The 25,802-nt window shown below is 38.1% G+C and overlaps 1 protein-coding gene and 1 pseudogene across 7 annotated transcripts in view; both read right to left on the bottom strand.

Moving 5' to 3' along the window:
- The window catches only part of GABRG3 (gamma-aminobutyric acid type A receptor subunit gamma3), a 742,225-nt gene that overhangs the window by 681,692 nt on the left and 34,731 nt on the right, over nt 1-25,802 (bottom strand). For all 7 annotated transcript variants that reach the window (XM_078079003.1, XM_078079001.1, XM_078079002.1 and 4 more), the window contains exon 3: nt 4,227-4,294. In XM_078079003.1, the coding sequence (XP_077935129.1) occupies nt 4,227-4,294 (68 nt within the window). The remainder of the gene's footprint in view (nt 1-4,226; nt 4,295-25,802) is intronic.
- On the bottom strand, nt 14,640-14,777 carry LOC118530703 (U2 spliceosomal RNA; annotated as a pseudogene).

Raw genomic sequence — 25,802 nt, 5'->3', positions numbered from 1 at the left:
AGATGGTAAAAAAAGATTCTCCTCAACATGTGTGAACCATTTCTAATCTTCTCAGTAACTAGAAAAAGCATAAACAACTCCAGGATAAACAAGACAATGAGAATCAGTCTATTAAACAACAGACTGAAATGCAACTTCATTTTTATTTAGCAGAGAGAATATCTGAAACTAAATCTTCAGTATTAATAATATCAATAAAAGAAACAGAAAAGTGGGAGGGAGGAGAGGAAAAAGGAGTAGAAATAATTGTTTTCTCTCTTTCCTTGGTTGTTAAATGAATATTTGGTGGGAGGAAGCCATAATTTTATCAGGTTTTAGCATTACAGTCAAAACCCCAATAAAAATTTATATGTTAAATCCCACACACATCTCTAAATTGTACTTTTTTCCCCATAATAGATTCTTTAATTTGATTGCTTTGATCTCTCTCATATTCTTCTTTTTATTATTATTGCTGACTCAATTCCCAATACCACTTACACCATCAACCCTCTACTTTTAAATTCCTTTTACTTTTCATGAGGTCCACTTTGAAGCACTTTACATTCTTTTGAAACTGCACTGTTTGGTGTTAGAGTGGATGTATGTGATGATTTCAGCAATGTGAGAAGAACCCCTTTATCCTTTTGACTTCCAAGCAGAATTTCGAAGTTTGGACATTTTCAAGTTTGGAGCACAAAGGTTAGAAATACTCATCCTTCAAGAAGCAACTGACAAACAGGGTTTTTAGGGTAGTAAAACTATTCTGTATGATCCTATAATGGTGGATACATCTTCACACATTTGTCTAAATCCACCGATGTACACCACCAAGAGTGAACCCTGATGTAAACTAGGATATTTGACTGATAAAGAAGTCACTATAGGTTCACTGATTGTAACAAATGTACCACTCTGGTTGAGGGGAGGTGGTGTTCATATGGGGCAAGGCTGCACATGTGTGAAGGCAGGGGTTATATGGAAAAATCTCTGTACCTTCCTCTAAATTTTGCTGTGAACCTAAAACTGCTCTAAAAAAAAATAAGTCTTTTAAAAAAATAAACATATAAATTTAAAAAAAAAAGCAATTCAGAAGCTTTCGATTCATGAGCCTCTTGAAACATCCCTCAGGGCTATGGGATATTCCCCTTTGGGGACACTTGGCATTGAATCTATCTTTGCTCTGGCCCCCTATGTAGCATGATGGTTTGTTTATGAACCTGGACTTGCTCCTCCCACTCATCTTTGTCTCAACCTGCACCCAGCACCATGCATGACACACAGTAGTCGTACGTCAAATGTTTACTGAATGAACAAAGATGGAAATAGAGAAATTCACCCCAGAGAACATAGGAATTGAATATCTAAATGTATCTGTGTATACCTAGATTGATCAATTGATCTATCTATCTATAAAACAAGCCTTTGCCTATCTATCTATCTATCTATCTATCTATCTATCTATCTATCTATCTAACCTTTGCCTACCCTTTATGCTTTGCTTAGCTGACATATGTTAGTAGTACATTAATATTCCTCTTGGAAGCAGAGGGACAGTCTAGACAACTCTAGCTCTGCTGAGAATGGTCTATAAACATGTCACTATTTCCAGAGCAATGCATTTCCTATCATTCAGCTTGCCCACTGTTGTCTAGACACTTGCTTCACTTTCACCAATAAAAGGCAACCAACATTTATTGGCCTCCCCTTTCACTGTAGTAGATAACTCCTAGAAAGAAAGAAAAATTGGACCAAATGAATTTTCAAGATATTCAAGCTATTTTTTCAAATGGGAGGTTAACTGGAAAAGCTTTCTACTCAATCTCACTTATTAAAAATCTAACAGCAGTATTTTGGTGTGTCTGCCACAGAACATATATGGTCTTGATGCTCATGTATTTTTCGCAGGTCTTACAATATCTCAGACCATTTAAGATCATTCGTCCCCTCTTGATGAAGGGATCAGAGTAAATTATTTTAAATAATAATTTTCCTTTTTTTATGTTATGTTAATCACCATACATCTCATCATTAGTTTTTGATGTAGTGTTCCATGATTCATTGTTTGCGTATAACACCCAGTGCTCCATGCAGAACGTGCCTTCTTTAATACCCATCACCAGACTAACCCATCCTCCCAACCCCCTCCCCTCTAGAACCCTCAGTTTGTTTTTCAGAGTCCATCGTCTCTCATGGTTCATCTCCCCCTCTGATTCCCCCCCTTCATTCTTCCCCTCCTGCTATCTTCTTTTTTTTCACTGTCAGTTCTATGCCATGTAATTGCTTGCTCTCTCTCTTTAAAATGGAGGAAGGGGTCTGACTAGAGATCTTTGCTAGATTCAGACCAATTTTACGAAATTTGACCCATACATATCTTAGATGGAAGTGGGTCTGCACACTTCCCAAATGCCAAGGTCTGCCTAAGGATAAAGCCCAACTCTTCATAAAGGCTTCAGGGCCTCAGTCCCAGGCAGGTCCAAGGTGCTGTCTAGCCACACCCCATTCCCTTGGCTTTTCAAACAGCACACTAGCCCCCATTCCCTCCATCAGGTCACACACCTGTGTTCCTGACTGCTACTGAGGACTTCCCCATGCTGACCCACTTGGCAAACACCTGCCTACCAATCAAGTTTCAGATTGAGAGAAATCTACTCCAAATGTTACCAGCTTTCCCAAGAGGGGACTTGCCCATTAGCAGAGTCCTTATCACTCTGTGGGTGACTGTCACTTACTTAGCCTCCTCCTGTGAAGCCTATGACTTCCAGGCAGAAATTTCTATCAATTCCAATAGCAAAGCTTAATCCTGGGCACTGAGTAGATATCAAAGCTATAGGAGTTCATGAAAATCCCTAAGATATATAAATGCAAGCACCTGTTTCTAAAATAATTTTGTAACTATATCTCTATGGAGGCACTTCTTTTTTAGTGTTAGATATAAATTAGTGTTAGACATAGGGGTGATGAATAATGTGGAACTGATGTAAGAAAATAAAACTCCAGAATAAGAAAAAAATGAACTAAGAAGTGATGATAGTCTTTACGCAGTCAACTGAATAATTATATATCAAGGAAAGGGAATATTACATTTATAATTTACATTTTACAATCAGCAGCACATAGGCTGTGTGAACTGAATTCTCTTTTATTCATTTCACTTCTTTGCCAGTGCCCCATCCCCAATTTATGGATAACATGGTTTTTTTTTAAGTGAGTCACCCATAAATATAATTTTACCCCTACATAGAAAACTTTATATCATCAGAGAAAAGATAAACACTTTTAATATCTGGCAATGAAAAGAACTGATTTTGCTACTAATTCTGGAGGGATTATTTCTATCCACAGAACATTGCAATGAAAAGACAGCATCTAAGTCAGCATTTTGGCAATTCCCCACCCTCAGCCTCACCTCCCCCAAATCCAGGAGCCAGTGTGCAGCAGTAAAATACAAAGAAGCCCCCCAGCATACAAGAGTTCCTGCCATCACTGGGTCCACAAATGCCAGTGTGTGTTCTTGGAACCCTGCATACTCCTCTCAGGGAGCCGCATCATGGCCTGCAGCACCTCATGGGACACTTTTATGCTAATGAATTCCAGCATTCCAACACTTTCCTCATAGCTAAGCACTTTTTACAGGGAAGGCCTTCTTTCACATTGCAGTTACTTCTGGAGCTCATTTTGCTTCTAAATCTGTGAAAATACCCTACTCAGGAAAATCATATACTTGATGCCATACTTTCTCTTGCCAAAAATAAATAAATAAATAAAAATAAGGCAGCTTATTTACCCCCAGAGTTCAAACTGAAGAGCAAAGTATAAACTGGGTAATCTCAGATCCTTTCCTAAGAAACACTAAAGGCAGCTCTTCGGGATCTTGAAAAACCGAACCAAAAGTTAAAAAGCTGTCATTTATATTTATCCTTAATAGGATAAATCAGATATAGCCAATGACTACCTAATTGCAAATAATCTCATCCGAAAATCTATGTGCATTAAATATGTGTGTGGAGAAGGTGTAGATGAGATGCCTTTTAAACACTAGAGCCATGTCTCACTACTAGGGTCACAAACTCCACTCCGTGATTTTTTAAAATCATTTTCAATATTTAAACTACCAATCAATGCTATAGATTTAAGAAGTCCATTGTGAATTTAAACCTGCATGATAAATCTTGAACAGAAACTCATGACAAGAATGTAAGTAAGAACTGATATAAAGGTCTTCAAATCAGAAAAGAGCTTCTTACCATGTTTATTGATGACACAGGACCAATGCTGTTAACATAGATGTCAACGTCAATTACAGTCGGTTTTACTGTGGAGAAAAATACACGTGTGTTAACACTTTGTGCCAGAGAGACTGAGGAAAGCGGTATTCAGCTTCCTTTGACTCATGCACTAACACCTCATGGGTATGTGAAAAAGGGGTGGATTTTTTTTTTTTTTTTTTGGATTTGCCTTATAGTTGCTATTCAAACCCTGCCTCTCTTCCTTTTTTAAAATTCTCAAAGGATTAGAGATTCTTACTGGTATTTAACAAATTCTTGGAAAACAGGACATTTATACATTGCAAGTTGCCAGGAATAGATGACTGTAAAGATATCCTGCAATATTTGTTAAGCTGATTATATAGCAAAGAAAATATAAGACGATAAATGCTAAATGGTAAAAGACACTGCATAAGCAACTTAATGTCAACGTTTTCTATAAAACCAAACCCCCAGTGATGAGTAATATCAGAGACAGCTCCAGTCCCCTATCCATCACCTGACTTCTTAATTGTTCTAAAGCAAAGTGACTCAAAGCAAAGATTGGAGAGCGTATGCATCAGAGAAGAATAAGGAATACTGATTATTGTTATTGGAAAACCTAAAGACACATACACGTATCACAGATCTAAATTCCTATAATTAAAAAATAAATAACACTTTAGTAAGTCAAGGAATTACAATTTCAACTACGAAGGCATAAAATGTATAGACGAGAGATTGTAATCCAACATTGTGCATCAGAGGTAAAATTGGCTCATTTCCCCTTAAAGAAAACCAATAATGAGATTGCAGAGCCAGCCAACCTCTGAGTCAGGGGTTCATGCCCTCTGAAAAGAAGAAGGTTCTCTTCTCTGCACTTAGCAACTGATAAAGGGAATGACAGCACCAATTTCAGAATATTTCTTCCCCAGAGGAACAGGAGAAAGACTCTGAACCTTTGCATATGAAACAAATCATTTCAGATACAAGAGTGTTTGTATCTGCAATTATTTCGATAAGCTTCCTTCAGTTTTGCTAAATGACCAGTCATTCACAAATGGACTTCCGCACTCTACCTTCAGAACTATGAGCGGTACTTCTGAGCTCACAGTCTCATTAAATTGCATACCCAGCAGTCTGTTGCCCGAGCCATATTTTCCAGACCTCCATGTAAATGAAAACAATGATTATGAATTTGAGCCAACCACTCTAACATCTGTCAGGACAACCAAGTCATATTGGCTTCAAAGAGCTGTTGGCATTTTGGAAAACACCCCAACACAATTCTATGTATTATGTATATAGTGCTTACATTTCCTAAAAGGACTGTTCTTCATTTTAGACAGATTTGTTAACTACTATAAATAGTAAGTAGCATCTTTCTTCAACTTCAATGGATTCAGCAAGTTTTCTGTCTCCAGACACCAAATAACCTTTGGTGATGTCATTCAAAAGCCTGTGTTAAGTCAGTCAATTGAGAACCTACTTTTTTGCAAGAGACTTTTCTGGTTATTTTATGGTATTAGAGTTTAGGCTTCCAGGGCTCTTACTCTCATTAAATTAAAAAAGACCTACAGACATAAAACCTTAACAACTTGAAGTGGGAAGTGCCAAATGAGTATTAAGTGCAATAGTGCAATAAAGGTTTTAAGGGATAACAGTTTGGAATAAATACACACACACACACACACACACACACACACACACACACACACAGATGCACACACCCCTGCACACAAAACCAGGGGGAAATTAATTGTTTTAAGCAAATGCTCTTTTAAGAAGCATCATGCTAAAGTAAAAGGAGCTTTTAAGAAAGTGGCTCTGACAGAGGCACCCAGGAAAGAGACTGGCCACAGGTGGCTCATGGTTTATAATTCAAAGACTCAACATTAGGCCCTGACAATGATCTTTGACAAGGGAGCCCAGACCATTCAAATGTGAAAAGAACAGTCTCTTCAACAAATAGTGTTGGTTAGACTGGATATCCACACGCAAAAGAATGATATTATACCCTTACCTTCACTACATACAAAAATTAACTTAAAATGGATCAAAGACCGAAAGGTAAAACCAGAAACTACAAAACTCTTAAAAGAAAGCATGGGGGAAAATTTCATGACACTAGAGTTGACAATGATTTCTTGGATATGAACACCAAAAGCACAGGCAACAAAAAATAAGTAAATAAATTAGACTATATCAAAATTAAAAACTTCTGTGTATCAGACACAGTCAACAGAGTGGAAAGGCAACCCACAGAATGAGAGAGAACATTTGCAAATCACATATCTGATACGTGGTTAATCCACAACAGAGAAAGAACTCCTGCAACTCAACAATAAATAAGCAAAAAAAAAAAAAACCTGATTTAAAAATGGACAAAGGACTTAGACATTTCTTCAAAGATATACAAATGACCATTAAGCACATGAAAAGATGCTCAACAGCACCAGTCATTAGGGAAGTGCAAATCAAAACCACAATGAGATACCACTTCACCTCCATTATGATACCACTTCACTTCCATGAAAAACAACAAAACAAAATAACAAGTGGTGGCAAGGATGTGGAGAAACTGAAACTCTAGTGCATGGTAGGAATGTAAAATGATACAGCCACTGTGGAAAACAGTATGGCACTTCTTCAAAAAAAATTAAACACAGAATTACATGACCCACTTCTGGGGATAGACCCAAAGGAATTATAACCAGAAATATATTTGTACACCCATATTCATCGCACCATTATGCACAAAAGCCAACAGGTAGAAGCAACCCAGTGCCCATAGAGGGAGAAATGGATAAACCAAATGTAGCGTATTTATATGGAATATCATTCAGATTTAAAAAGGATGGAGATTCTGACTGTTTTGTATTCTTTTATGTGATGGTCAGTCACATGTAGCCACAAGAGAAAAGGCTCAGAATAACAAGGTTTGTTATATTCACAAGTCCTAGAGACAGGAGATATGACTTGCAGGCCCACATGAGAAAGACACCAGAGTGGTCAGGAGGCAGAAACCAGGGCAAGGTAGAGGGAGAAGGCACTTATGCCACGATCATAAATGAGGTTTCCATGGGAGAGACATAGCAAGGCAGGATAAACAACTAACATTGGCTAGTTTGAATAATTCCAGTGGTCTCTAGTGGTCCTGGGATGATTAAGGCAGAAGAATATTGCTTCCTGTAGTGTAAGGGCCAAAGAGAGTGACTACAGCTCTGGACTGGTTTGCCTGCCTATCAAAGGTATGCTCCTGGCTAGGCCCTTTGCTATCTCTAAGAATTGGCTAGCCCCAGAGGAGCAGTCTGCTCTCAGTCAAAAAGGGTTTTTAAGATATCAAAACATCATAATATTCAAATTATAAATATGAAATGTGAAATTAAAATATCCATGTGTGTTTATGTATACGTATACACAATACAATGACACATGTTACAACATGGATGAACCTTGGGGATATCATAATAAGTGAAATATGTCAGTCAAAAAAGACACATACTTTGTAAGTCGACCTCTATGAGGTACTTGGAGTAGTAATTCACAGAGAGAGAAAGCAGAATGGTGGTTGCCAAGGGCTGAGGGAGGGAGGAGTGAGGAGTTAGTGTTTAATGGGTGCAGAGTTTCAGCCCTGCAAGATGAAAAGAGTTCTGGAGATGGGTGGTGGGTGGTGATGGTTGCAAACAATGTGAATGCATACAATAGCGCTGAACTGTACACTTACAAGTGGCCAAGATAGTAAATTTTATGTTATGTATATCTTACCACAATAAAAAAAGATTAAGCTCTGGATAGTTGTAGAAGGATGAAGAGTTACACAGAGGTAAAGAAGCTAGAAATGGGGAGAGAGGGGGGAGGGGATGTGATTTTCTGAGTGAAAGGAGGCAGATTCAATTGAAAAAGAGTATAAAATAGGGCTGATGATACTGGGTCCCATACATGTCGCACAAAAATGTATTCACTTTTCAATTCTTCATTTGAATTCTATCTTGCCTATTTGGATGTCATTATTTCCTTTAAGTTTGGAATGAATATGTCTGAGAAGAATCACAAACTCATGAACTGTGCAGCATAAAGGAATGTGGCAAAGATGCACTGGGTCAGCTGTGACAGGCATCAACCACATTCATTCCCTTCAAAGATATGTGGCCCAAAGGGCAGTAATGTAGACTGCACTTCTACTTGCCTCTGTCATAAAACCAATGCACATACCTGCTTGGTTAGCTTTCCCCACTCAACCAGGGGCTTTTTCATCTTAGAACAAGCATCCTAGAATTATCAGTCAGGAGCTGAGGAGATGACCCAGATGCACAGACAAGAAATGGCACCTGTCAGAGTGACCTTGTTGGGGGAAGAGTATAGGTCTTGGGTGGGTCTGTCTACTGATGAACCTAAGGGCACATGGCTGAATTTTGCTACTTAAAGCCTGGAGGTTAACAAATTCTTTGTCTTGTTTACTGTGGACACAAAAGAAACCCTGTTATGATAAAAAGTAAATAAATTGTTTCGATGCAAGAAAGTCTATTGTTTTTTATGTTTGACATCCAAAACCACATCTAATATAATACAAGATTCCTATTAGACAAATTCAGCCCCTCTTGTGAAAAGAAAAATAAATCAAATTTCATTTCCAAAATTCCCAACAAGCATCTGTTAAGGGGCCCCACTGATGTATCATAAATGTTACTTCCTAGCAGGTGTCTAAAATGCCAAACCTGAATAAAACAGGTAATACAAACTTTTCTGTATAATCTGCCACCAGCTTACTGCTTCCCAGTTACATATAAATCTTAACAAACATCTTTCATTTTTCTGCCAAATTTGGTGGTTACTCTTCTGGCCCTGGGCTCCCAGGGGTGAGCACCAATGTCATCCAATTTGGTGGTTACTGTTCCGGCCCTGGGCCCCCACGGGTGAGCACCAATGTCATCCAATTTGGTGGTTACTGTTCCGGCCCTGGGCCCCCACGGGTGAGCACCAATGTCATCCAATGAATCAAATATGTCATTGTGCCTCGAAATAAGGTCAGCTCTGAGCTTCTCTTATAGCAAGATAAGGGGCAGACTGGCTGATCAGATTCCACATCTTCTAATTTTCCTAAGATGAAATGGAAAGGTGTATTGAGCTGGCTTCTCAAAACCCCCAGAAGTTCCTCTCCTTTGGGGGGCAGAGGAGAGAGAGAGAGAGCGTGAGCTGGGGGGAGGGGTGGTAGGGAGAAACAGAAGGAAAGGGAGAGAGAATCTTAAGCAGGTCCATGCCCAGCATGGGCAAGATGCAGGGTTGGATCTCACAATCCTGAAATCATAACCTGAGCCAAGATCAAGATTTGGACGCTTAACCAACTGAGCCACCCAGGCACCCCATTTCTCCCTAAAACCACAGAATTACGATAGCATATTTTACTTTAGAAAAATTGATGGAGAAAATTAAAAAGACAGTAGAAAACGGAGGAGTTATGCTTGGTGCAATGTGCACTCATGGGACTCTGGGTGAGTCAGTGTCAATTCCTCTGGAGGTAGAAGAGCAGGAATCCATCCCAGAAGGAATGAGGTTAAAGATTTACACAAAATTCCCAGCATGTTGAAGTGGCAGGCCTCAGAAACCACAAGGACCGATACTAATAATCATTTGGTTTTTCTCAAGTCATTTGATTAATATCTTTTACAAAAGATAGTCTCATACAAATTTTGAATAAGTGCCTGGGGTCTGTTAGGAAAAATTATTTTACATGTAGTAACTGAGAGAAAAAGATGTATAGTCTTTCGGGCGCCTGGGTGGCTCAGTCGTTAAGCGTCTGCCTTCGGCTCAGGTCATGATCCCAGGGTCCTGGGATCGAGTCCCACATCGGGCTCCCTGCTCGGCGGGAGGCCTGCTTCTCCCTCTCCCACTCCCCCTGCTTGTGTTCCTGCTCTCGCTACCTCTCTGTCAAATAAATAAATAAAATCTTTAAAAAAAAAAAAAAAGATGTATAGTCTTTCTCTGAATCTCCATATTGTTAGGTCACTTGCTACTTTTATGTCATGAACATCCCTTAACGTTCCCAATGAGGACGAGTCCTTGGAGAGAGGGGTCTACAGGTGACTCAGTTTCACCCCTTCCCACAGCATCTGCCACAGCTCCTGGCACACAGTAGGTACTCATTGATTACTGGATAACTATGGTTCCTGAAAATTGTGGTTTTATTATATTTAAATGGATTTTACATGTTAAATGTTCACATGAGATTGTAAACTGCAACAGGAAGAATAATTTTTAAATGTCCCCTGGAACCTGATGATAACCACAGATTGACGCAAGTAGTCAAGTAGTCAAGACCAATAGTCAAGAGCTGATAAAAGATTGTCCAGACAAGGATACTCCTGGAAACAGGCATCTGTTACAATGGAAATTACATTAACTCCCTGGGAGGAAAAAAAGCTGAGAGTGGCATTGGGAAAGCAAATGAAACCATTTATATTCATTCATAAACAAGCAAGAAACAGGCAATGACAGAAACACAGATTAGAATAGATGGGATATAGGGCCAGTAAGAGTTGACAGGGATAGAAAATGCAGAGTAAGGGAAAGTTCCAGGTGATTATAGCTCTCCACAAAAGGCAATCCTTCATGAGCTGGTCCCAGATTGGCAGCAAGAGGGAGGAGGAATGGCGACCCCAAAGGACACTGAGCAAATGTGCTGAGTGAGGCAAAACAGACAGGAGAGCCTGCTGCCTGGCTGTCGGAGTGGCCCTGCCATCTACCAGTTCTGTAATCCTGAAAAGTGTCTTAACATCTCTGTGCCTCAACCCCACTATGTGCAAGATAAGCTGATAATAGAACCTAAATCATGGTGGGGACTCAGATGGTGGTTAGTTGTGAAGTAAGTAGTAGGTGCTCAGTAAATGTTTGCTATGGCTGCTGGGGCCCCTGGAGTTACGTACAGAAAAGAATGCCAAAATCTTGCATTGGTTGCCTTTCCACTAATATTTATGTCTAAAAGTCACTCTGGTCACTTAAATTCTATTTTATCATGAGAAGTTTAAATATACTGACAGAAATATTTGAATATCAGCAAATGAATTTAAAAAAGAGAGAGAAATAAATAATACAACTCATGCTCATGAGGGTTGAACAGTAGGGCTCTTCCTGTAGCTGATAACCTCCTTTCTAATCTTTGCTGCCTTTGGGGAAAAAGTAGGGACTCATCTGCTCTGGGCCCCTCCAATTTATTGCCCCCTTCCTTTACCTGAAATAAGAGTACACTGGGGAAGATGATGCATTAGGTAGACTGACTCCCCACTCCATCGCCAACTTCCATTTAAGTTTTGCCTCCCCTCCTGTTGATGCCCATAGACAAAAGTATTAATATATATTAAATTGCACTGTAATAAGCATTTGCATCTAATCAATATGTAATATTTCATTCCCATTTGAAAGATGGGCAGTTAAAAACATGGTTGAAGAGGTGACTTATCCAGGATTCTACAGCCTCACTGGAACAAAATCTCAGGGTTCCACTCACAACTTCCCAGAGGCTTAACTTTGGTAATGAGGCTTAAAGGAATTCTGGATAACAATGACTTCATTGGGGGGGCACCTGGGTGGCTCAGTTGGTTAAGCCTCTGCCTTTGGCTCAGGTCATGATCCCAGGGTCCTGGGATTGAGCCCTCTAGGGCTCCCTGCTCAGCGGGGAGCCTGCTTCTCCCTCTCGCTCTGCTTCTCTCCCTGTTTGTGCTCTCTCTCTCTCTCTCAAATAAACAAATAAAATCTTTTAAAAAACGACTTCAGTTTATCACCACCACCATCATCATCATCATCACAAATAATCTTTCCAGGCTCTTCTTAAAATGCAAATACTGCCTCTGAGGCTTACATTAAGTCCATCAATACCGTCTCAGTAGAGATGTGTTTTCAAATGCTTTTCTCTAGCTAGGAGAATACTAGGTTATGGGGGGATGGGTGAAGGGATTTGGGGAAAAGAGTATACAGAATGGGCAACCTTGGTTAGTATCACAGTTTTGTCAAAACCCTAAGTCCATGCAGAAATGTTTGACACAGGTTAGTACCGCAGCATTGAGAGCACTATTGTGGATCCCATTTCCGCTCTGTTAGGGTTCCTACTTGGTCAGTTAACTTGGTTCTGGCATTCCCTTATAAGGTTTACACCTAATCCCACCTCCACTAATCCCAGAACTATAGATGCCAACTCCAAAGCCTTACTTCTTTCCCAATCTTTCTTTAAGTATGTGATCTCAAGTGGGCCAACAAGAGTTAAAAGATAAAGATACAGATGTCATCACCTCAGACCTGGGTCACACCTGATAAGTAATATGAAAGAAGGCAAACAGTGAGATTCTGCTTTTGTATGCACTTGGATAAAAATGTATTACTGAGGTAGACAGCCTGAGAATTCATATTCTCAAAAGAATGAAAAGAGCACTAGTGCTAAAGTTCAGAACCACAACTTCAGAACTCCAATGGGTATATAAATTTCCACCTCTTAAAAGAGTTCGGTGATTAAGATAAAGGAATTTAGAAAGGCATCCACAAAGTCTAATAATCTTATAAATTCAACTCTGAAGTAGCCACACGACCTTGTGAAAATAATTTAAATTCTCTGGGGCTCATTTTCTACATCTGTAAACTGAGTGTTTAAAGTAAGTTTTCCTCCAAGCATGAATATAATTGGCTATTAACAGGAAAGATACATTTTAACAATGTTCTTCATGAAAGCACCTTGTCCTTTCTACCACCTGACTGGGAATATCAAACTGTATTCACCAAAAGAATTTTTAGTCCATAGCAGATATGAAAAACGAATGCATTACATCTTTAAACAATAAGAAGATTGAGAATGGTATGAGAGGCCTGGTATGTGACAGATCTTACTGTACTTTAAAATGCATAACAGGGTAATACCAGCAAGATGGTTGAATAGGAAGCCCCAGATCCTCCTACCCCCACAAAGAACCCAACTTACTAACTGCCTCTGTGAGAAATCTAGAAGCCAGTTAAGAGATCCCTGCACCCCTGGTGAATTTGAAGCCAGCCACATGGAAGCCCAGCAGGAAAATTCATGGCACACACTCACCAGGGCCTCTCCCCCTAACACTGAAGGAAAATATCAAGACAAAGCTCCCATTTCCCAACTTCACCCTGGGGAGGGAAAAAAAGGGTGGAACATACATTCAACATTTTGACTATTGGGAGAACTGCCCCAGGGGCTATTTTCTGTCTTGCCTGAATTTAAGCACTGACAGGAAGTGGGCACCAAGTTGGGGACTACTGAGAACAAGAGCCATCAATATGGTTTGGTCGATCAGCAAAATCTGCGGTACCCCACAGAGACATTAAGAAGAGCTCCAGTCTAGCTTGCTACAGCACTGGAGAGGCCTCAGTACCACAGTCAGACACCAGGGGGAGCTCCAGAGTAGTACTGGCAAACCTCTTCAATTCTATTACAAGAAAAAGCCCAAGAAGAATGCATCCTCAGGCAAAGTTTGAGAAGTTGCCAGAATCCCTAGGCAGGAAGATTGGTGAAAACTTCCCTGTATGAAACCAGACCACAAAGACTGGGAGAAGTGATTGATTTTTCAAATGCCTACATCCCACAGAAGATAACAAGAGAAACAGGGTTCAATCAAAGAAACATATTAAATCCCCAGGAAATGAAACAGAAATATATTAATTACCAGACAAAGAATTCAAAATAACCACCAAAAGGATGCTCAATGAATGAAAAGAGAGCACAGATAGACAACTAAATGAAATAAAGAAAATGATACATGACCAAAATGAGAATATCAAAGATACAGAAATCATGAAGAAAAAACAAACAGAAATTTTGGGGCTGAAAATTACAATAACTGAATTGAAAAAATTCACTTGAGGGACACAGGAACAGACTTGACCAAGCAGAAGAAAGAATCAGTAATCTCAAAGATAGGACATTCAAAATTACCAAACTGGAGGAACAAAAAAGAAAAAAGAATGAAGAAAAATGAAGATAGCCTAAGGAATTTATGAGATACCATCAAGCAGAACAACATATGCACATGGGAGTTCCAGAAGGAAAAGAAACAAAGAAAGTACAGAGCCTATTTGAAGAAATTATGGTCAAAAATGTCCTAATTTGGAGGAGATAAACAGACATACAAATTCAAGAAGCTCAAGAAACTCCAAGTAGGATAATCTTAAGAGATCTACACAGAGACACATCATAATCAAACTCAAAAATCACAGAGAAAGAATCTTGAAAACAGAAAAGTGACTCATCACATATAAGGGAGCTCCTATTAGATCATCATTGGATTTCTCAGCATAAACTTTCATGGCTCTATGGTAATGGGATGATATAATCAAAGTGCTGAAAGATAAAACTGACAACCAAGAATACTATGTCTGGCAAAACTGTCTTTCAAAAATGAAGGAGAAATTAAGACTTTTCCAGCTAAACAAAAGCTGAGGAAGTTCATTACCACTAGATCTGCCCTACAAGAAATACTGAAGGCAAGTTGAAGCACAGAGATAATACTACACTTGATCTTAGCCAAAAGGCCGAGAAGCGATGAAGCACAGAGATAATAAATAGAAACACAAAACTATACAAAAATATAAAATTACCTGGTAAAAGTATATAAATAAATATATAATCCTGTAGTACTGTAATGTACATACATAAATCCTTTTAAATAAATAGAGAATTTTTTTTAAAAAGCATAGAAAGTAACTACAAATCTATGTTAATGAATACACTATATGAAAATAAGTAATTTGGGGTGGGAGGAGCAAGATGGTGCAGTAGCAGGAGACCGAAATTTCATCTGGTCCCAGGAATTCAGCTAGATAGGGATCAAACCATTCTGAACACCTACAAACTCAACAAGAGATCGAAGAAAAGAATAGCAACAGCTCTGTGAACAGAAAAGCGACAACTCTCTGGAAGGTAGGACGTGTGGAGAAGTGAATCCGAGGCGATATTCGGGAGGACAGATGGTGGGGGAGGGGGCCTCCATCAGCCAGCTACCGGCAAGTGATAGAGCAGCAGAGCACAAAATCGGAAGTTTTAGAAGTCGGCTCTGCTGAGGGACGTCGCTCCAGTGGCTAAACGGGGGGTGAACACTTGCTGGGACAGTGTGGTCTCAGGACCGAGATCACAGAAAGACCAGGGGCACCTGAGTGCGGCAGAGCTCCTCGGCATTGGAAGAGGGAAGCCAGCTGCAAAGAGGGAGCCGAGGAGTGGGGTCTCAGCTCGGGGTTGCCATTAACCGTGATCCGCCACATAGTCAGGCCATTGCTCCTCCAGCAGGGACCCAACAAGTGCCAGACCCGGGGAGACTCCCCTTCCTCCTCTTCTGGGAAGAGCAGTGCAGGAACGCACCACAGGAATCTGCTGGGTTTGGAGACTCCATATGCGGTTGTGTGCCAGAGATAGAAATGCTCGGTCGCAGGCCGGGTGAGCACGAAGTGCGGCCGGAGACCAGGGAGTCGGGAGTGATTGACTGCTTTTCTCTGGGGGTGCACTGAGGAGTGGGGCCCTGAGTTCTCGTCTCCTTCAGGGCGGAGATTGGGAGGCCGTCATTTTCACTCTCATCCTCCAAAGCTGTATGGAAAGCTTGCAGGGAACAAAAGCTCCTGAGAGCAAACCTGTGCAGATTACTTAGCCCTGCTCCGACAAGAGAGGGGCAATTCCACCTCCAGCAAAGACATTTGGGAACCACGGCAACAGACCCCTCCCCCAGAAGATCAGCAAAAACAGCCAGCCAAGACCAAGTTTACTGATCAATGAGAATGGAAGAACTCCAACACTAGGGGAATACTGCACATACAATTCATAGCCTTTTCCCCATGATTCTTAGTCTTTCAAAGTTAATTTTTTTAATTTTGTTTTTTCTTTTTCTTTTTTTTTTGATTTTTCTTTTTCCCTTTTTCAACCAACATCTAATCAATCCCTTTTTTAAAAAAATCTTTATTTTTCATTATTAGAGTCATGTTCTATCCCTTCATAGTAGTTAACCTTACTTTTGGTGTATATATATATATAAGTTGTTCACTCTTTAAAATTTTGGGATACAGTTTCTTCTAACAGACCAAAATATACCCTGAATCTCTAGTGTATGCTTTTGTTCTAGTCTCCTGCCTGATCACATTCTTTAAAAAAAAAAAAAAAAAAAAAATCCTCTTCTTTCTTTTTTCAACCAACTTCTTATCTTATCAATTCCTTTTATAAAATCTTTTATAATTTTCATCTTTACAGTCATATTCCATCCCTTCATCGTATTTACCCTTATTTTTGTACATATATAAGCTTTTCTTTCTTTAAAATTTTGGGAGGCACTTTCTTCTAACAGACCAAAATATGCCCAAAATCTAGTGTGTGGAACTGATCTATGCACCAGCCTGATCATATATGATCATATTCTCTTTTTTGTTTCTTTGTTTTTTATCTTTTTCTTTTTCTTTTTTTCTTTTTTCTTTCTTTGTCTTTCTTTTCCCCCAGTTTCAGGTCTCCTTTGATTTGTTTAGTGTATATTTTTCTGGCGTCATTGTTACCCTGTGAGCATTTTGTTCTCTCATTCATCTATTCTCCTCTGGACAAAACGACAAGATGGAAAAAAATCACCTCAAAAAAAAGAACAAAAGGCAGTACCGACTGCCAGGGACCTAATCAATATGGACATTAGAAAGATGTTGGAACTAGAGTTCAGAATGAAGATGGTAAGGATACTAGCGGGGCTTGAAAAGAGCATGGAAGATATTAGAGAAACCCTTTCTGGAGAAATAAAAGAACTAAAATCTAACGAAGTCAAAATCAAAAAGGCTATTGATGAGATACAATGAAAAATGGAGGCTCTAACTGCTAGGAAAAACTGCAGAAGAGAAAATCAGTGATATAGAAGACCAAATGATGGAAAATAAAGAAGCTGAGACAAAGAGAGATAAACAACTACTGGATCACGAGGGTAGAATTCGAGAGATAAGTGATACCATAAGATGAAACAATGTTAGAATAATTGGGATCCCGGAAGAAGAAGAAAGAGATTGAGGGGCAGAAGGTATATTGGAGCAAATTATAGCAGAGAACTGCCCTAATTTGGGGAAGGAAACAGGCATCCAAATCAAGGAAGCACATAGAAACCCCCTCAAAATCAATAAAAATTGGTCAACACCCCGACATCTAATAGTAAAACTTATGAGTCTCAGAGACAAAAAGGAAATCCTGAAAGCAGCTCGGGAGAAGAGATATGTAACCTACAATGGTAGAAACATTAGATTGGCAACAGACCTATCCACAGAGACATGGCACCCAGAAAAGACTGGCATGATATATTCAGAGCACTAAATGAGAAAAATATGCAGCCAAGAATACTATATCCAGCTAGGCTGTCATTGAAAATTGAAGGAGAGATAAAAAGCTTCCAGGACAAACAAAAACTAAAGGAATTTGCAAACACGAAACCAGCCATACAAGAAATATTGAAAGGCATCCTCTAAGCAAAGAGAGAGCCTAAGAGCAGCATAGACCAGAAAGGAACACAGACAATATACAGTTAACAGTCACCTTACAGGCAATACAATGGAACTAAATTCCTATCTTACAATAGTTACCTTGAATGTAAATGGGCTAAATGCCCCAATCAAAAGACATAGGCTATAAGATTGGATAAAAAAACAAGACCCATCGATATGCTGTCTGCAAGAGACTCACTTTAGACCCAAAGACATCCCAAGATTGAAAGTGAGAGATGGAAAAACATTTACCATGCTAATGGTAATTAGCTAATGGTTGTTGTAATGAACAACAAAAGAAAGCTGGGGTGGCAATCCTTATATCAGACAAATTAGATTTTAAACCAAAGAGTGTAATAAGAGATGAGGAAGGGCACTATATCATACCTAAGGGGTCTATCCAACAAGATCTAACAATTGTAAATATCTATGCCCCTAACACGGTAGCAGCCAATTATATAAGCCAATTAATAACAAAAGCAAAGAAACACATTGACAACAATACAATAATAGTGAGGGACTTTAACACCCCCTCACTGAAATGGGCAGATCATCTAAGCAAAAGATCAACAAGGAAATAAAGACTTTAAACGACACACTGGACCAAATGGACTTCACAGATATATTCAGAACATTCCATCCCAAAGCAACAGAATACACATTCTTCTCTAGTGCCCAGGGAACATTCTCCAGAATAGATCACATCCTAGGTCAGAAATCAGGTCTCAACCGATACCAAAAGATTGGGATCATTCCCTGTGTATTTTTGGACCACAATGCTTTGAAGCTAGAACTCAATCACAAGAGGAAAGTCTGAAAGAACTCAAATACATGGAGGCTAAAGAGCATCCTACTGAAGAATGAATGGGTCAACCAGGAAATTAAAGAAGAATTAAAAAAATTCATGGAAACAAATGAACATGAAAACACAACTGTTCAAAAACTCTGGGATGCAGCAAAGGCAGTCCTGAGAGGAAAGTATATAGCAATACAAGTCTTTCTCAAGAAACAAGAAAGGTATCAAATACACAACCTAACCCTACACCTAAAGGAGCAGGAGAAAGAATAGCAAATAAAGCCTAAACCCAGCAACAGAAGAGAAATAATAAATTCAGAGCAGAAACCAATGAAATAGAAACCAAAAGAACAGTAGAACAGAACAACAAAACGAGGAGCTGGTTCTTTGAAAGAATTAACAAGATTGATAAACCCCTGGCCAGACTTATCAAAAAGAAAAGAGAAATGACCCAAATAAATAAAATCATGAATCAAAGAGGAGAGATCACAAACAGCACCAAAGAAATACAAACAATTATAAGAACATATTATGAGCAAGTATACGCCAGCATATTAGATAATCTGGAAGAAACTGATGCATTCCTAGAGATGTATCAACTACCAAAACTGAACCAGGAAGAAACAGAAAACCTGAACAGACCTATAACCACTAAGGAAATTGAAGTCAACAAAAATCTCCCAAAAACAGGCCCAGCTGTGCAGGGGAATTCTACCAAACATTTAAAGAAGAATTAATACCTATTCTTCTGAAACTGTTCCAAAAAATAGAAATGGAAGGAAAACTTCCATACTCGTTTTATGAGGCCACCATTACCTTGATCCCCAAACCAGACAAAGACCCCATCAAAAAGGAGAATTACAAACCAATATTCTTGATGAACATGGTTGCAGAAATTCTCACCAAAATACTAGCCAATAGGATCCAACAGTACATTAAAAGGATTATTCACCATGACCAAGTGGGGATTTATCCCTGAGATGCAAGGTTAGTTCAACATCCGCAAATCAATCAATGTGATACAATACATTAACAAAAGAAAGAACAAGAATCATATGATTCTCTCAATAGAGGCAGAAAAAGCATTTGACAAAGTACAGCATCCTTTCTTGATCAAAACTCTTCAGAGTATATGGATAGAGGGTACATACCTCAGTATCATAAAAGCCATCTATGAAAAATCCACAGTGAATATCATTCTCAATGGGGAAAAACTGAGAGCTTTCGCCTTAAGGTCAGGAACGTGGCAGGGATGTCCAGTATCACCCCTGCTATTCAACATAGTATTAGAAGTCCTAGCCACAGCAATCAGACAACAAAAAGAAATCAAAGGCATCTAAATCGGCAAAGAAGAAGTCAAACTCTCACTCTTTGCAGATGATATGATACTTTATGTGGAAAACCCAAAAGACTCCACCCCCAAACTGCTAGAACTCATACAGGAATTCAGTAAAGTGGCAGGATATAAAATCAATGCACAGAAATCAGTGGCATTCCTATACACCAACAACAAGACAGAAGAAAGAGAAATGAAGGAGTCGATCCTATTTACAATTGCACCCAAAACCATAAGATACCTAGGAATAAATCTAACCAAAGAGGCAAAGGATCTGTACTCAGAAAACTATAAAATACTTGTGGAAGAAATTGAGGAAGACACAAAGAAATGGAAAAACGTTCCATGCTCATGGATTGGAAGAACAAATATTGTGATGATGTTCATGCTACCTAGAACAATCTACACATTCAATGCAATCCCCATCAAAATACCATCCACTATTTTCAAAGAAATGGAACAAATAATCCTAAAATTTGTATGGAACCAGAAAAGACCCTGAATAGCCAGAGAAATATTGAAAAAGAAATGTAAAGCCAGGGGCATCACAATTCTGGACTTCAAGCTCTATTACAAAGCTGTCATCATCAAGACAGTATGGCACTAGCACAAAAACTGATGGAACAGAATAGAGAGCCCAGAAATGGATCTTCAACTATATGGTCAACTAATCTTTGACAAAGCAGGAAAGAATGTCCAATGGAAAAAAGACAGTCTCTTCAACAAATGGTGTTGGGAATATTGGACAGCCACATGCAGAAGAATGAAACTGGACCATTTCCTTACACCACACACAAAAATAGACTTCAAATGGTTGAAAGACCTCAATGTGAGACAGGAGTCCATCAACATCCTAGAGGAGAACACAGGCAGCAACCTCTTCGACCTCAGCCGCAGCAACTTCTTCCTAGAAACATCGCCAAAGGCGTGGGAAGCATAGGCAAAAATGAACTATTGGGACTTCATCAAGATAAGAAGCTTTTGCAAAGCAAAAGAAACAGTCAACAAAACCAAAAGACAACCGACAGAATGGGAGAAGATATTTTCAAATGACATATCAGATGAAGGGCTAGTATCCAAAATCTAGAAAGGACTTCTCAAATTCAACACCCAAAGAACAAATGATCCAATCAAGAAATGGGCAGAGGACATGAACAGACATTTTTCCAAAGAAGACATCCAAATGGCCAACAGACACATGGACAAGTGCTCAACATCGCTCGGCATCAGGGAAATCCAAATCAAAACCTCAATGAGATACCACCTCACACCAGTCAGAATGTCTAAAATTAACAAGTCAGGAAATGACAGATGCTGGTGGGGATGTGGAGAAAGGGGAACCCTCCTACACTGTTGGTGGGAATGCAAGCTGGTGCAGCCACTCTGGAAAACAGTATGGAGGTTCCTCAAAAAGTTGAAAATAGAGCTACCATACAACCCAGCATTTGCACTATTGGGTATTTACCCCAAAGATACAAATGTAGGGATCCTAAGGGGTATATGCACCCCAATGTTTATAGCAGCAATGTCCACAATAACCAAACTGTTGAAAGAGCCAAGATGTCCATCGACAGATGAATGGATAAAGAAGAGGTGATATATATATATACAATGGAATATTACGCAGCCATCAAAAGAAATGAGATCTTGCCATTTGCAATGATGTGATGGAACTGGAGGGTATTATGCTGAACGAAATAAGTCAATCAGTGAAAAACATGTATCAGATGATCTCACTGATATGAGGAATTCTTAATCTCAGGAAACAAACTGAGGGTTGCTGGAGAGGTGGGGGTTGGGAGGGATGGAGTGGCTGGGTGATAGATATTACATAGTATGTGCTATGGTGAGCACTGTGAATTGTGTAAGACTGTTGAATCACAGACCTGTACCTCTGAAACAAATAATACATTATATGTTTAAAAAAAAAAAAAAGAAGAAGAAGAAGAAGATAGCAGGAAGGGAAAAATAATGGGGGGTAATTGGAGGGGGAGATGAACCATGAGAGACTATGGACTCTGAAAAACAAACTGAGGGTTCTAGAGGGGAGGAGGGTGTCAGGGTGGGTTAGCCTGGTGATGGGTATTAAAGAGGGCATGTATTTAATGGAGCACTGGGTGTTATATGTAAACAATGAATCATGGAACACTACATGAAAAACTAATGATGTAATGTTTGGTGATTAACATAACATAATAAAATTAAAAAAATAAAAATAAAAAAATAAGTAATTTGGGTTATCAAAAGCATAAAGTTTTCGGGGGTATAGAGATGTAAAGAAGTAGATTTTTTATATGCAATTACAGTTGTTATCAGTTTAACATAGATTATTATAATTTTAAGATGTTTAGTATAATAATAACCATAAAGAAAATATCTTATAAATATAACTAAAGGAAGTGAGAAGGGAATCAAAATATGTCACTACAAAAAATAAATGAAAATAAAATAATGCAGTGAGGGGAAAAGAGGACAAAAAGCTGTAAGACATACAGAAAACACTAAAATGGCAATATAGGTCCCTCCATATCAATAATCACTTTAAAAGTAAATGGATTATGGCGCCTGGGGTGGCTCAGTAGATTAAGCATCTGACTCTTGATTTTGGCTCAGATCATGATCTCAGGATTGTGAGACTGAGCCCCACGTGGAGCCTGCTTAAGATTCTCCATACAACAACAGCAGAAACACACACTATTTTCAAATGTGATGGAACATTCTTTAAGACTGACTACATGTTAGGCCATAAAACAAGTCTTAATTTTAAGAATATTGAAACCATACATACAAACTATTTTCTCTGACTATAATGTAATGAAACTAGGAATCACTATGAGAAGGGGGAATTAAACACATACGTGGGAATTAAACAACTCATTCTTAAATAACCAATGGGTCAAAGAAGAAATCACAGGAATTTAAAAGTATTTGGTGTGCGAATGAAAACAAAAACACAACATACCAAAACTTATGAGATGCAGAGAAAGTAGTAGTAAGGGGGAACTTTATACCAGTAAACAATTGCAAGAAAGGAAGAAAAGAAGAAGAAGAAAAGAAGATGAAGAAGAAGAAGAAGAAGAAGAGGAGGACGAGGAAGAGGAGGAGGAGAAGAAAAGAAGAAGAAGAAAAAGAAGAAGAAGAAGATGAAGAAGAAGGAGGAGGAGGATCTTAAATCAATAACTTAACTTTGCATCTCTAGGAACTAAAAAAGAAAAACTAAACCAAAAGTTAGCAGATGGAAGAAAATAATAATGATTGTAGAAAAGTTAAATATAATAAAGAATAGAAAACAACAGAAAAAAATAAACAAAAGCAGGAGCTGATTCTTCAAAATAATCCAGAAAATTGACAACATCTTAGCTACACTAATAGTAAAGGAGAGAAAACTCAAATAACTAAAATTATAATTGAAAGAGGGAACTTAAAATTGATGTCACAGAAATAAAAGAGGTTATAATAGACTAACAATAATTATACACCAACAAATTGAATAATCTGGAATAAACATACAACCTACCAAGACTGAATCATGAAAAAAAAAATCTTAACAGATCAATAACTAGAAAGGATATTGAATAAGCAATGAAAGCCTCTTAACGCAGAAAAGCCCAGGACCAGATGGCTTCACTGGTGATTTCTACCAAACATTTAAAGAATTAACAATCCTGCCCAAACTCTTCCAAGAAATTGAAGAGGAGGAAATATTTCCAAGCTCATTCTGTGAGGCTGCTATCATTACTCTAATACTAAAGCTAGACAAAGACACTACAAGAAAAGTACAGACCAGTATCTCTGAAGTCTGATAAAAATTTCTCAAAAAAATACTAGCAAATAGAAACAGCAAATTAAAGGGACTGTACACCGTGACCAAGTGGGATTTACTCCTGGAATGCAAGTTAGTTCAACATATGAAAATCAACATATATATATATACACACACACACACATATATGTACATATACACACATACATACACACACAAAAAAATTAACAAATTAAGAAAAAAACGTACGATAATCTCAATTGATTCACAAAAAGCATTTGACAAAATTTAATACCCTTTCATGATAAAAAAAAAAATTCAACAAACTAGGAACAGAGAGAAATTATCTCAACCTAATAAAAGCCATACATAAAAAGCCCACAGCTTACAATACAAAGAAATAAAAGGCACCCAAAATGTAAAGGAAGAAGAAAAATTAAATATTATCTTATAAGATGAAAACTCTAAAGATTCTACACACACACACACACACAAATTCATCAAAGTTGCAGGATATAAAATCACAAAAATCAGTTGGATTTCTATACACTAACAATGAACAATCTGAAAAAGAAATTTAAAAAACAGTTCCAGTTACAGTAGCATCAAAAAGAATAAAATACTTAGGAATAAATTCAACCAAAGGAGCAAAGGACATGTACACTGAAAACTATAAAACATTGATAATAGAAGTTAAAGAAGACACCAGTAAATGGAAGACATCCTGTGTTCATGGACTGGAAGACTTAATATTTTTAAGATGTCAATACTACCCAAAATACCAATGACATTTTTGGCAGAAATAGAAAGTCCCATTCTGAAGTCCATATTGAACCTCAAGGGATCTTAAAGACCATAATAGTCTTAAAAAGGAAAAGGCTCAAGTTAACAGTCTCACGTATCTTTAAACATACTACAAAGCAACAGTAACCAAATCAGTGTGGCATAAAGACAGATATATAAACCAATGAAACAGAATAGAAAACCAAAAATAAACCCTTGTGTACATGGCCTAATGATTTTTGACAAGAGTGCCAAAACTACATAATGAGGAAAAGATAGTCTCTTCAACAAATGATGTTGGAAAAATTGTATATCTATGTGAAAAAAAAAAATGAAGTTACATCCTTACCTTATCCCATATGGAAAAATTAGCTGAAATGTATCAAAGATTTTAACATAATACCTAAAACCGTAAGACTCCTAGAAAACTCCTAAAACTAAATGGGAAAATATTCATGATATTGGATTTGGCAATGATTTCCTGGATATGACATGAAAAGCCCAAAGAACAAAGGCAAAGATGGATAAATGGGACTGCATTAAACTTAAAAACTTCTGAAATCACAATAGCCAAGAGGTGGAACTAACCTGTCAATCAGTATATGAATAGATAAAGAAAATGTGTACACAAATACAATGGAATATTACTCATCCCTAGAAAAGAAGGAAATTCTGTCATATGCTAGAGTATGGACGAATCTTGATGACATGTTAAGTGAAATAAACCAATCACAAAAGGACAAATGCTAGATGAGTCCACTAATACTAAGTTAAAAGCCATCTGTGAACCTGTGATTCTATTACAACAAATTAAGCATTAATAATACAAAATATTTTTACTATTTCAAATTGCTTTCACTTTCCAATCTACTTTTATAACTCAACTTTTCAGTATCACAATTAATGGGTTTTATTAATATTTATGTTTTAATATTGTCCTTTCTAAGAATATATGGTAAATCCTATCCTTGCCTTCCTACTTAACGTTCTTCATTCACTCAACAAATAATCAGTGGGTAATTACTGAGCTAGATAGAGTCCTAGGAGCTGAGGATAGCCTATAGTCAAGACATAAAATTCCTACTTTCATAGACTTTAAATCATAGTGAGTTAAACAGATAGGAAACAAGCAAACTAATAATAAATCAGGTATTTTGATAGTGCTGAGTACCATGACAGGAATAAACTTAGATATTGAGATAAAGAGTGAGTATGGTGTGAGGACAGGAGCCTGCCCTCAGTTACTGTGGTTCACACCCCTATAGCCATGATACCCTAGATAGTTAATAGAGCCTTGACTGTAATTATTTTTGAATACACAGGCAGCCCAACTACATCTAATGATTTATAAAGAAAAAAATGTAGAGAATTGGATTCCCAGAAAAAGAGATATTGGGATGAAAAAAT

This window comes from Halichoerus grypus, chromosome 8 (genome assembly GCF_964656455.1).
Source record: "Halichoerus grypus chromosome 8, mHalGry1.hap1.1, whole genome shotgun sequence".
Taxonomy (NCBI): domain Eukaryota; kingdom Metazoa; phylum Chordata; class Mammalia; order Carnivora; family Phocidae; genus Halichoerus; species Halichoerus grypus.
Note: the sequence above shows the minus strand (reverse complement) of the source record. Positions and strands in the feature narration are given on the sequence as shown.